General features: G+C 41.8%; 1 protein-coding gene across 1 annotated transcript in view; it reads right to left on the bottom strand.

Moving 5' to 3' along the window:
* The window catches only part of NPHP3 (nephrocystin 3), a 184,240-nt gene that overhangs the window by 121,030 nt on the left and 48,861 nt on the right, over positions 1–14,349 (bottom strand). Inside the window, exon 10 of the mRNA XM_053690853.1 lies at positions 4,730–4,894. Within this exon, the coding sequence (XP_053546828.1) occupies positions 4,730–4,894 (165 nt within the window). The remainder of the gene's footprint in view (positions 1–4,729; positions 4,895–14,349) is intronic.

Raw genomic sequence — 14,349 nt, 5'->3', positions numbered from 1 at the left:
CCCCTGGGCTGAACAGAAGAGGTCCCAGGGTATGTTTGAAGCTCTCCCAAAATTCTCATAAATTGCAGTAAATATTTTACACAAGCTGGTCTCGCTGAATTTTGTTGAGAGCTTTATGCAGATGAAGTTTGCTCAAAACAAAATTTAGGTTTACTAGATAAATTATTTTCTTTCCTGGCAGGGAGAGTCCACAACTTCATTCCTTACTGTTGGGAAATACAACACCTGGCCACCAGGAGGAGGCAAAGACACCCCAGCCAAAGGCTTAAATATCCCTCCCACTTCCCCCATCCCCCCAGTCATACGGCCAAGGGAATGAGGAAAAGTAGGAGAAACATCAGGGTATAAAGGTGCCAGAAGAAAAAACAAAAATGGAGCTGCCCAAAAATTCTCACAGGCGGGGTTGTGGACTCTCCCTGCCAGGAAAGAAAATAATTTATCTGGTAAGCATACATTTTGTTTTCTTTTTAAAGGCAGGGAGAGTCTATAACTTCCTTCCTTACTGTTGGTAAACAATACCCAAGCTCCAGAGCACACTGAATGAATAAAGGGAGGGAACTAAAAGAAAAGGCAGACCCTAATTTGAGGGCACCACAGCCTGCAACACCTTTCTCCCAAAAGCTGTTTCAGTCGAAGCAAACACATCAAATTTATAAAATTTAGAAAAAGTATGTAAGGAGGACTAGGTAGCCGCCTTACAAATCTGATCCATAGAAGCTTTGTTCTTAAAAGCCCAGGAAGAAGCAACTGCTCTAGTGGAATGAGCCATTATCCTATCAAGAGGCTGCTGTCCCGCTTTCTCATAAGCTAAGCGGATGCCGCTCCTCAACCAGAAAGACAAATGAAAACACAGTGGCCTTCTGGCCCTTACTTCTACCCGCATAAACAACAAACAAAGATGAAGATTGTCTGAACTCCTTAGTAGCCTGAAGGTAAAACTTTAAAGCACGAACCACATCCAGATTGTGAAGCAAACTTTCCTTTGCTGAAGAAGGATTGGGACACAAGGAAGGAACAACAATCTCTTAATTAATGTTGCGATCTGACACCACCTAACCTAGTACGTAAAACCGCCTTATAGGCATGGAAAACAAGGTAAGGGAGGTCACACTGTAAAGCCGAAATTTCAGAGACTCTGCAAGCAGAGGCAATGGCTAATAGAAACAAAACTTTCCAAGATAACAGTTTAATGTCAACAACATGCATGGGCTCAAACGGAGCCTGCTGCAAGACACGAAGGACAAGATTGAGGCTCCAAGGCGGAGACACAAGTCTAAACACAGGTCTAATCCTAGTTAGAGCCTTAACAAAGGACTGCACATATGGAAGCTCAGCTAATCTCTTGTGCAGTAAAACCGATAGGGCCGATATCTGTCCCTTCAGAGAGCTGGCAGATAGACCCTTCTCCAATCCATCTTGGAGAAAACATAATATTCTGGCAACCTTTACCTTATGCCAAGAAAAAACAAGCTCTTCACACCAGTGCAGGTAAGTCCGCCACACCTTATGGTAGATGTGCAGAGTAATCGACTTACGAGCTTGAATCAAAGTGTCTATGACACTATCAGAGAATCCTCTCTTGGCTAAGACTAAGCGTTCAATCTCCACGCAGTCAGCCTCAGAGAATCTAGATTTTGATGTAGGAAAGGATCCTGTATAAGAAGGTCCTTCCAATAAGGTAACCTCCACGGAGGAGATGAGGACATTCTCACCAGATCTGCGAACCAGGTCCTTCGAGGCCAGGATGGAGCAATTAGAATCACTGGTGCCTGCTCCTGCTTGATGTGGGCCACTACACGAGGGAGAAGAGGCAATGGAGGAAAGAGATACATGAGTCTGAACCTCCAAGGAACCGCTAGAGCGTCTATTAACTCTGTTTGAGGATCCCTCGATCTCGATGCGTACGTGGGTAGTTTGGCATTGAGACGAGAGGCCATGAGATCGATCTCCGGCATCCCCATCTGCTGCAAATCTCTGCAAACACCTCAGGATGGAGGGACCATTCCCCCGGGTAAAAAGATTGTCTGCTGAGGAAGTGGATCGCTGACAGAATACAGTTCCTGCGGAAAGAAAGCATCTTTCCCTCCGGTAACAGTAGAAATGATAGAGTCCAGACCTGGACCAAACAAAACTTTCCCCTTTAATGGTAAGGAAAAGAGTCTGGATTTAGAAATCATATTCGCGGACCAATATTTCAACCAGAGAGCCCTGTAAGCCAGGACCGCAAAGCCTGAAGCCTTTGCGTTCAGACGAACAATCTGCATATTCGCATCACAGATAAAGGAGTTAGCTATTCTTAAAGCCTTAATCCTCTGCTAAATATCCTAGAGGGAAGATTCCACCTCGATAAGTTCTGACAGAGAGTCACACCAGTAGGTGGCTGCCCCAGCCACAGCAGCTACTGCTGCAGCCGGCTGGAATAAAAACCCTGTGTGTTGGAAGATTCTTCTCAGGTAACTTTCCAACTTCTTGTCCATAGGTTCCCTAAAGGAAGAGCTAACCTCCAGAGGGATAGTGGTACGCTTAGCTAGTGTTGAAATGGTGCCATCCACCTTAGGGATGGAACCCCACAGTTTCAGCTGGGAGTCAGGAACCGGAAACAACTTCTTAAAAGTTGAAGAAGGGGAAAAGAGAGTTTCAATCCCTTCACATTTGCTACTGATGTTTGCCATGCGAACTGGTACAGGGAAAGTCTGTGGTGCCTTCTTGTCTTCATAGACACTGTATAACTTAGGAATTTTAGGTTCCTCAGGCATTTTTGCTTCAGGAACCTCTAAAGCAGACAAAACCTCCTTTAGTTAAAAATGCAGATGCTCAATCTTAAATCTGAAGGAGGGCTCCTCAGAAGGAGGCGGTTTAGAAATTGAAGTCTCTGACTCCGAAAGTTCACCCTCTGACGCTACAGAGGTTAACTCATCCTCTGACAGTTGAGACATATTGGCTAAATCTGATAGGAAATTAGATGTATCCAGCTCAGTATAACTATGCTTAACCTTTCTCTTGCGTTTCCCAGGTTAACTCATCCTCGGACAGTTGAGACAAATTGGCTAAATCTGATAGGAAATTTCCCAGAGATAGGTAAGGCACTCAGGGCCTCGGACACAGCAGATTGTAACTGCGTGGTAAAGTCAGCAGGAAAAAAGCCCCCTCTAGTCGGAGTAATAGGCACGCCGCAGGGAACTGCATGTGAAGCGGTTTGAAGGGATAGGGTAGGCTTCTTCCGGACTACAGAGTCCTAAGAGGTTGACGGCTCAGAGGGACTAATTATGCTAGAGGGTTTAACAGATTTAGCTCCCTTCTTAGACTTTAGAATGGTACCCAGGCAAGTGGAACAAAATTGAGTAGGTGGACAAACCATGGCCTCCTCACAATATAAACAGGTATATTATTAATTAAAATAGAAGGTACAGAACCCTCTAAAGTGTTAATCTCGGAGTCCTCCATTGCTGGAGATGCAATTCCACAGTAAGCATAATAATGAAAAGGCACCCTTATAACCCCAGTGGCTGGAGCACTCACCACCTCCTAGACCCAAACAAACTATGAAAAATGCTCTCCATAGGACTGCCAGAGTTCCTGCAGCAGGATTGTAAGGGAAATGAAGTTAGCCACACCTGATCACGTGGAGTGCAAGTAGGGACCTCCCCTGCTATCAGGAAAGCGCTCAAAGTTATTAGAAGCTGCGCAACTTCACAAAAACTAAAGTGAAACCTGTCTGAGAAAGTTCCATTGCTGAAAGTACCAAGTCTAATTGAGCCCAAACCTTCACAAGTGCTCCTTAGGGAACAAAGCAGTACATAAATTCCCCAAACTGTTCCAAAACAATCTCCTAACTAGTGAGATATTAACCCCGGATCCTATAGAGGTTATGAGGAGCCACACTGTGACCCTTAATAAAGGAGTCCATGCTAAATCATAAATAAAGCGGACTTTCCCTCCAGGATCTATGCTGTGGAACAGGTACAACCTCTCAAGTGTGACAGCCTTGCTGCGGTGTTCTGACAGGGACCTGAGTGTAAAAAGGCAAGCAGTGTAACCCGTTAACATGGATTACCCAGGAGCCGTTAGATAGTCTGGATCGATTTGCAGAAATACTTTCCCTGCATTTCCAGACTCTAACATTCATCATTACTCTCACTGAGAGGTATATATGTTTACTTTAAACTCCAGTCTACTCTGAAAATAAGAAAAAAATATATAAAGTACAATGTAATTTGTAAAAGATACACATAAATATACAAACTATGACCCTAATTTTCTAAAGTTACACAGAAACTGTCAAAGCATAATCAGAATTTGGAAAATCACAATCCTAAACACACTGCTGTATACAGAAGTGGCGGAAATCCTTGCCCTGCAGGCCCTCCAATGCTATGGGGCTCGCAGGTAAGAGGGTCCCGCCGCCTGTCCAGCTTTTCATGGCTTGTGGGGCGTTACAGCGTCTTATCACCTGCTGGGGGCCAGTGGCAGGGAACAGAGGGAGATATCTGTGCATACAAAACATCTTGCAAGGCTGCTCCACTACGGACCAGGCATCAGATTTAGGGGGAAAGTTAGGGGCTTTGGCACCTATGAATGCCATATAGATCAAAGCATCAAAATATTTTATAAAAACTGTAAACAATGAGAATGTTTTTTTATCCTTTTATGGTAACCGTTGGGCTGACAGAGTAGTAAGAGAATTGTCACAGTAATCATTTTACAAAAATATTAAGAGTCATTTACTCACTTTCTCAAACCCCAGCTCACATACAGAATGAGACGCTCGCTGGAAAGCTTCCATCTGTTCCTGTTCATCATGAACATCCCACAGGAGGTCTCCAAAATCATCATCTTCCTGAACTGCCTGCTCACCTTTAGCATTAGGGTCAGAGACCTCACAACCCAACAAATCCTGGAAAAACAAAATCTTCACGTATTACTCCAATTGCCTATGGTGCAAACAAAGTCACCACTTGATTATTAATGCAAACCCCCAGACCTTCCAAATTATGGTTCATAATAAAATTAATTAAATGGACATAATAAAATACTGTAATGTGCTAGACATATTTATTTATGATTGTGCTACTGCTTAAAAAAAACGTTAAAACACCAAGTTGAACTCAGCTCTGGACCGTCAACGCACAGTTGGTCTGGAACTGAACACAGCTGCTCAGCCAATAAGGGGCAGCTGTGTTTACTTCAGAATCATAAGTACGTTGCTGATCAAAAGCTCATTTTAACTATGCATTTAACCCCTTTGTGGGGTTTAAACACAGCTGTTTGCAAGCAATAGTGTAACAATAAAATGCTCTACCATATCAGAGCATTTTATTATTAATCCTTCATGTTTCTTTAATAATATATTGTAGTTTATACAAGCCTCTGAAACATTTTTAATGGTCACATAAAACATATAAGGCTGCAGGTGATGTGTACATCTGAAATAATTTATTAAATTAATTATACTACTTTCCAAAATAATAAGCATACACTTTGACAATGATTAAAACTTAAAATAAAGTCATTTAAGTGTAAAATTACCTTTATATAACAATATATATTGTTTTAGGGGTATAATAGGGATTGATGTATCTCTAACGTTAATATCTGTATTCTGGTAACATTGTTATTTTCTCTATTTTAAAGGTGTAACATATTACACTGTAAAATATGGTCACATCAGTCAAGTTCTGTTGTACTGGTGGGTCTCATTGGGAATGCTACCCTGCCTGCATATAACAAGTGCATCTTGTGGGAGTTCCATAATGTATAAAGTAGACAAAGATAAGTACATTGCAATGTGTTTTCAGTGCATTGAAGGAAAATTAACATTTGTGGGGCTAATGTATGAAATGTAATTGGAGCTAGAAAATCACTATGGTAAAACTAGCCAAAGGGGAAAAGTTATAACAAATAGAATAGCTAATCTTACATGGATCAGGGACATGTGGTTAATGGCTGAATAAACAAATTAAAGGGACATTGTACACTCGATTTTTCTTTGCATAAATGTTTTGTAGAGGATCTATTTATATAGCCCACCTGGGGGTGTTTTTGTAAAAATCTATAGTTTTACTTATTTTTGTGCTGATTTTCAGACTCCTAGCCAAGTCCCTAAATTTTAGATGTATACTGATGTATACAGGCTTCAGACTGCTTCTGTATATATAATGGGTCTTTTCATATGCAGGGGAGGGGGAGGTTCTGCAATCAGCCCTTTTCAGTGGGTGTTCCAGGCTAATCTAATCAATAGTGCTAAATTGGGAGCTTCTAAGTAAGTTTTTAAAAAAGGTTTTATACTGGATTTTTTTATCAGTATCTGTGCATATTATTCTTTTTAGTAGTGTCTATTACATGCAGTTAAATGAAAATTGGTGTATACTGCCCCTTTAAGCAGATACAGATAATCAATCATAATATGCTTTTAAAGGGACATGATGGGCTAAATTAAATTATCATGGTTCATATATAGAGCATGCAATTTTAAGAGACTTTTCAGCTTACTTATGTTATCAAATGTATATTGTTCTCTTGGAATCCTTTGTTGAAAAGCATATCTAGGTAGACCTAGGTAGGCTCAGGAGCAGCAACGCTCTACTAGGATAAAGCAGGTGATTGGCAGCTTACAAAATCTGCCTCATCATTGGCTCACCAAATGTGTTCAGCTAACTTCCCGTAGTGCATTGCTACTATCTAGTTGACTTTATCTATGTGGACCAGTCAACACAGTAGATTTGCATAATCAACAAATGCAAGATAACAAGACAATGCAATAGCACTTAGTATGAACTTCAAATGAGTAGTAGATTTTTTTCTCACAATTTTAAAAGTTATGTCTATTTCCACCCCCCGTACCATGTGACAGCCATCAGCCAAACACAAATGCATACACGTACCATGTGACAGCCAACAGCCATTCACAAATGCATACACACTTATTCTTGCACATGCTCAGTAGGAGCTGGTGACTCAAAAAGTTTAAATATAAAAAGACTGTGCACATTTTGTTAATGGAAGTAAATTGGAAAGTTGTTTAAAATGGCATGCTCTATCTGAATAATAAAAGTTTTATTTTGATTGAGTGTCCCTTTAACCTCTTTGCTGGAGTTAAAGGGTCAGTAAACACCTTGTAATTATAAGACATTTCTGTTGTCTAAACATTTTTAAAACAAACACTGTGTTTACTGCAATTGATTTTTAACAGTCTATTTTATCTGTTAAAGCCAATAAGGCAAAGATAAGTAGTAAGGTTAGCTTTGAGAAGTCTGCAGTGTGTATTTCCAGCTCTGGGAATTAGAAAATCTACAATTTGTAGAACTAAATAACATGAAAGGGGTGCAAAATAAATAATATGGTATTTTCCAAAGTTATAAAGAAAGAGAAGCAATCTGCAAGAAACGAACAACAATTCGGTAGCTTGTTCTATGGCCCGGTTACCACCTAGGAGTAGCTTCTTTTAGCTCAGTTGTGCTTTTCACAGAGAAGAACTTTCCTGAAGTACAACAGTCTGATCCTGCCTTACATGCTTGCCTCCTTTGAACCTCGTCAGTGAGGTGCAGCTATATCCTTCTAATTACCCTGGGAAACGTGGACTCCTAACTCAATGTGCCTAGAGGAATATGGCTGCACCTCACTGACAAGGCCCAAAAGAGGCCGAAATGATTGTCTGGGGTTGTTATGTTCCTTGTACAGAGGAGAATTGCCTGGTATTTTTGGGCTGGACTGACCTTGTTAGGCAGGATAAACTGATATACTTCAGGAGAGTTTTCCTCTGTGAAAAGCACAATTGGGCTAAAAGAAGCTACTACTAGGTGGTAACCAGGCCATAGAACAAGCTACTGAGCTGTTGTTTGTTCCTGGAAAAATGCTTCTCTTTCTATATGTACTTGTATTATAACACTGGGGAATGTTTCCCTAAGAGTGATGGGGAAACCAGACGTAGACTCCTTGCCCAATGTGTCTAGAGGGATATGGCTGCACCTCACTGACGAGGCCGAAATATCGTCTAGGGTTGCCGTTTCCCTTGTTCAGAGAGGAATTGCCTGGTATTTCGGGGCTGGATTGACCTTACTAGGCGGGATCAGACTGATATACTACAGGAAAGTTCTTCTATGGGAAAAGCACAATTGGTCTAAATGAAGCTACTGCCAGGTGGTAACTGGACCATAGAACAAGCTACTGAGCTGTTGTTCATTCCTGGAAGATTTCCTCTCTTTCTGTATGTATTTATATTGCAAAATTATTTTATTACAGTTAAACATTTCATTATGACATCTCAAGGTGCTTGCTGTCCCTTTAAACACATAGTTAAATGTAAGCAAAAGTGCAATAATAAAATGATGTAACACAGAACATTTCCTTCTTGCACTTGTATATTGTATGTCTATTTAAGAAATCAGAATTCTCAGTTAGTGTCCCATAATACATATGAGTCCCTTCCTCATACATGAACACTACTCAAATCTGTAGTCAAAGCACTTTCACCATCACAACCCACACCGATAAAAAATGCTTTAGGCAGGGACAATAAGAACAACATTTATATGGTAAAAATATCTATCGAAGGATAGGGCGAAGCATATCTCATTAGGAGAGTAAATGCTGATTTAGAACCAAAAATTCTTTTAAAATGTCACTAAATGTAGATATTATGTATATTACAAAGAATTGTATTCTAGAGTTTTGCATGTTTCAGTTGTTAAAGGGACACTCAAGTCAAAATAAACTTTTATGATTCAGGTAGAGCATGCAGTTTTAAGACACTTTGCAATGATCACATTTTGCAGTCTTTTTATATTTACACTTTCTGGGGAACAAGATCCTACTGAGCATGTGCACAAGCTCACAGGGTATAGGTGTATTAGTCTGTGATTGGGTGATGTCTGTCACATGATACAGGGGGCCGGAAAAAGCAAGAAAAAAAGGAAATTTATGCTTACCTGATAAATTTATTTATTTTACGATATCACGAGTCCACGGATTTCATCCTTACTTATGGGATATCGCCTCCTGGTCAGCAGGAGGAGGCAAAGAGCTGCATAAATAGCTCCTCCCTTCCCCCCAACCCAGTCATTCGACCGAAGTTAGGAAGAGAAAGGAAAAGCTAAGGAGCAAAGGTGACTGAACTTTAACAAAAATAAAAACCTGTCTTAGAAAATGACAGGGTGGGCCGTGGACTCGTCGTATCGTAAAAGAAATAAATTTATCAGGTAAGCATAAATTTCCTTTTCTTTTACAAGATATGACGAGTCCACGGATTTCATCCTTACTTATGGGATACAATACCAAAGCTTTAGGACACGGATGAAAGGGAGGGACAAGACAGGAACCTAAATGGAAGGCACCACTGCTTGAAGAACCTATCTCCCAAAAACAGCCTCAGACGAGGCAAAAGTATCAAATTTGTAAAATTTGGAAAAAGTATGAAGAGACGACCAAGTTGCAGCCTTGCAAATCTGTTCAACAGAATCATCATTTTTAAATGCCCATGAGGAAGCCACAGCCCTAGTAGAATGAGCCGTAATTCGTTCTGGAGGCTGCTGTCCAGCAGTCTCATATGCAACACGGATGATACTCTTCAGCCAAAAAGAAAGAGAGGTAGCCGTAGCTTTCTGACCCCTACGTTTCCCAGAAAAAACAACAAATAAAGAAGATGTCTGCCGAAAATCCTTAGTCGCCTGCAAGTAGAACTTCAAGGCACGAACTACGTCCAAATTATGTAACAGACGCTCCTTCTTAGAAGAAGGGTTAGGACACAAGAAAGGAACAACAATTTCCTGATTAATATTTGTGTTAGAAACAACTTTAGGAAGAAAACCAGGTTTGGTACGTAACACTACCTTATCAGAATGGAAAATAAGATAAGGAGAATCACACTGTAATGCCGAAAGCTCAGAAACTCTGCGAGCAGAAGGAATAGCAACCAAAAATAAAACCTTCCAAGATAACAACTTAATATCTATGGAATGCATAGGTTCAAACGGAACCCCTTGAAGAACATTTAGAACTAAATTCAAACTCCAAGGAGGAGCAATTGGTCGAAACACAGGCTTAATTCTAGTCAGAGCCTGACAAAAAGATTGAACATCTGGAACATCTGCCAGACGCTTGTGTAGCAAGATAGACAAAGCAGAAATCTGTCCCTTTAAGGAACTTGCTGACAACCCTTTCTCCAATCCTTCCTGGAGAAAAGATAAAATCCTAGGAATCCTAACCTTACTTCATGAGTAGCCTTTGGATTTGCACCAATAAAGATATTTACGCCATATCTTATGGTAAATTTTTCTAGTAACAGGCTTGCGTGCCTGAATCAAGGTATCAATGACCGAATAAGAGAACCCTAGCTTAGATAAAATCAAGCGTTCAATCTCCAAGCAGTCAGCTGCAGAGAAATTAGATTTGGATGATGGAAGGGTCCCTGAATGAGAAGGTCCTGCCTCAATGGAAGCTTCCACGGTGGCAGAGATGACATGTCCACCAGATCGGCATACCAAGTCCTGCAAGGCCATGCAGGAGCGATGAGAATCACTGAGGCCCTCTCCTGTTTGACTCGAGCAATCACCCGAGGGAGGAGAGCAAACGGAGGAAACACATAAGCTAGGTTGAACGATCAAGGCACTGCCAAGGCATCTATCAGTTCGGCCTGAGGATCCCTTGACCTGGATCCGTATCTCGGGAGCTTGGCATTCTGACAAGACGCCATAAGATCCAGCTCCGGCCTGCCCCACCTGAGAATCAGACTGGTAAAGACCTCCTGATGAAGTTCCCATTCTCCCGGATGAAACGTCTGTCTGCTCAAGAAATCCGCCTCCCAGTTGTCCACTCCTGGGATGTAAATTGCTGACAGAATACAAGAGTGAGTTTCCACCCACTGAATTATCTTGGATACTTCTGTCATCGCCAAGTGTAAGGATTCCGCTTCATGTTTTACCTATGCCTTTCCCATTCACCTTATGTATGGATTCCACTCCATGTTTTACCTATGCCTTTCCCATTCACCTGACTTCAGCCTTACCTGTACTTAAGGCATCAGCTGACTGCAGACAGGTGCTTAATTATTAAGTTTCTAGACTAGCTCTGAAGTCTGTCTGTTTTCCACTTGCTGTGTGTTTTTTCTGAAAACAAACCAGTCTGCTTTTCTTCCAATTTCTGAACCAGCTACTACCTTGGGATTACTTATTTTTACTGCCGGTTCATATGCTCATTTTGCCTACATAAACTTTTACAGAGGCGAGTTTTTCTTTTAAACGTGCACGCTACAACAGAGACTTATTTCATACTGCAGTGTGTTTGCTGCCTTCTCCCTCTGAGTTGCTATCTCATTTGAGCCACTGAAGCGTTTCTCACACAGCGGACTTCAATCTCTCTTCCACTGCAACACAGTGCAACTCATCTACAAACAACCTCCCACGGACTAAGTACAAGGACATCTCAGAATTAATTCTGCTTCTATTTCACACCATCCGGTGACTGGGGGTAAGCACTGTAGTTACTTTAAGCTGTGCTGTACAAATAAACCTTGAACTTTGCTTTTCCCTGCTGCTCTACTGACCGCAAGACTATCAGCACATGTGTATACCATTCTGTGACAAACTAACTGTGTCTAAAACTGAGAGTTACACTTCACACTGAACTGTTATATCTTACTCCAGCACTAATAGCAACACTACCTGCTTTCTGGAACTCTGCTTTTCTTTATCAAGATTTATCATACTGGGAGCTAGCTGAACACTAAAGTTTGCTACTAAGAAATTGTTTTATTTTTTACATTTCTTCTGATCCAGCCTTTGTTTACGTTTATACTATTGCTGTGACATTCAACAGCATATGTGATTTACATCATTCGTTGCCAGACAAGTTTCTGATCTGCAATTCAATTACTTGAGAATAACAACTTCACTTAAAGCAGCTTGGTCTATGCTGTTCAATAGTCCATTTGCCAAAAGTGATACAAATCATTTATTTTGCATACTCTGCAGTTGTGATCCATCCTCACTCTCTACTAAATCATTACACCAAGTAACTCCTTGTTACTCCCTGATGTAAGCCACAGTCGTGATGTTGTCCGACTGGAATCTGATGAATTTGACCGAAGCCAACTGAGGCCAAGCCTGAAGCGCATTGAAAATTGCTCTCAACTCCAGAATATTGATTGGAAGTAGAGACTCCGACCGAGTCCACACACCCTGAGCCTTCAGGGAGTTCCAGACTGCACCCCATCCTAACAGGCTGGCGTCCGTTGTCACTATCACCCATGAGGGTCTGCGGAAGCACGTCCCTTGGGACAGATGATCCGACGACAACCACCAAAGAAGAGACTCCCTTGTCTCCTGATCGAGATCTATTTGAGGAGACAAATCTGCATAATCTCCATTCCATTGTCTGAGCATGCTCAGTTGTAGAGGTCTGAGATGAAAGCGGGCAAATGGAATGATGTCCATTGCTGCCACCATCAATCCAATTGCTTCCATGCACTGAGCCACTGACGGCCGAGGATTGGACTGAAGGGTCCGGCATGTTTCCCAAATCTTTAACTTTCTGACTTCCGTCAGAAAGATTTTCATGGATAGAGAGTTGATTATAGTTCCCAGGAAAGGAACCCTTGTCTGTGGAATTAGAGAACTCTTTTCTAGATTCACCTTCCACCCGTGAGTCCTGAGAAAGGACAGAACAATGTTGGTATGAGACTTTGTCAGCTGATAATACGACGCCTGGATCAGGATATCGTCCAGATAAGGCGCCACTGCAATGCCCTGCGGTCTGAGAACCGCTAGCAGGGACCCCAGAACCTTTGTGAAGATTCTGGGTGCCGTGGCCAGACAGAAAGGAAGGGCCACGAACTGAAAATGTTCATCCAGAAAGGCAAACCTTAGGAACTTGTGATGATCTCTGTGGATAGGAATATGCAGGTATGAATCCTTTAAATCCATGGTAGTCATATATTGACTCCTGGATCAATGGAAGAATTGTCCGAATAGTCTCCATCTTGAAGGATGGGACTCTGAGGAACTTGTTTAGACTCTTGATGTCTAAGATGGGTTGGAATGTTCCCTCTTTTTTGGGAACTACAAACAGATTTGAGTAAAACCCCTGTCCCTGTTCCTCTATTGGAACGGGACAAATTACTCCCATGAAGTAGAGGTCTTTTACACAACGTAAGAACGCCTCTCTTTTTATCTGGTCTACAGACAATCGTGAAAGAAGAAACCTTCGGCTGGGGGAGTAATTTTTGAACTCCAACTGATACCCTTGAGACATGATTTCCAGTGTCCAGGGATCCTGAATGTCTCTTATCCAAGCCTGGACAAAGAGAGAAAGTCTGCCCCCTACTAGATCCGGTCCCGGATCGGGGGCCACCCCTTCATGCTGTCTTGGTAGCAACAGCTGGCTTCTTGGACTGTTTACCCTTGTTCCAAGCCTGGTTGGGTCTCCAAGTGGGCGTGGCCTGTGAATAATTCCCTTCTTGTTTAGTGAAAGAAGAGGAAGGGACTCCTTTGAAATTTGAAAGGAACGAAAATTACTCAGTCTACCCTTTTGTTTGGATGTTTTATCTTGAGGGAGGAGGTGCCCCTTACCTCCCGTAATGTCAGAAATGATCTCCTTCAAGTCAGGCCCGAACAGGGTCTTTCCCTTGTAAGGAATAGCTAAGAGCTTAGATTTCGAGGAAACATCCTCAGACCAAGATTTTAACCATAAGGCTCTCCGTGCTAAGATGGAGAATCCTGAATTTTTAGCTGCCAATTTGGTGATCTGAAAGGCGGCGTCCGTAATAAAAGAATTAGCCAGTTTAAGGGCCTTAATTCTATCCTGTATTTCCTCTAAGGAAGTCTCAGTCTTAAGAGACTCTTCTAGAGCATCAAACCAAAAGGCAGCCGCAGTTGTAACTGTTACAATGCAGGCCGTCGGTTGTAATAGAAACCCCTGGTGAATATAAAGCTTTTTGAGAAGACCCTCTAACTTCTTATCCATGTGGTCTTTAAAAGCACAACTGTCCTCAATAGGGATAGTCGTATGCTTAGCCAGGGTAGAGATAGCTCCCTCCACCTTAGGGATCGACTGCCAAGGATACCGAATGGTGTCAGATATAGGGTACATCTTCTAAACATAGGGGAAGGGGAGAACGGGATACCCGGTCTTTTCCACTCCCTAGCAATAATTTCCAAAATTCTCTTAGGAACCAGAAAAACATCAGAACATGAAGGGACCTCTAAATATCTGTCCATCTTACTCAATTTCTCTGGAGGGACCACAATAGAGTCACAGTCGTGCAGAGTCATCAACACCTCACGTAGTAACAGGCGGAGGTGTTCAAGTTTAAATCTGAAAGACATTACTTCTGTATCTGTCTGAGGTAAAGCACTCCCT

This window comes from Bombina bombina, chromosome 8 (assembly GCF_027579735.1).
Source record: "Bombina bombina isolate aBomBom1 chromosome 8, aBomBom1.pri, whole genome shotgun sequence".
Taxonomy (NCBI): Eukaryota; Metazoa; Chordata; class Amphibia; order Anura; family Bombinatoridae; genus Bombina; species Bombina bombina.
Note: the sequence above shows the minus strand (reverse complement) of the source record. Positions and strands in the feature narration are given on the sequence as shown.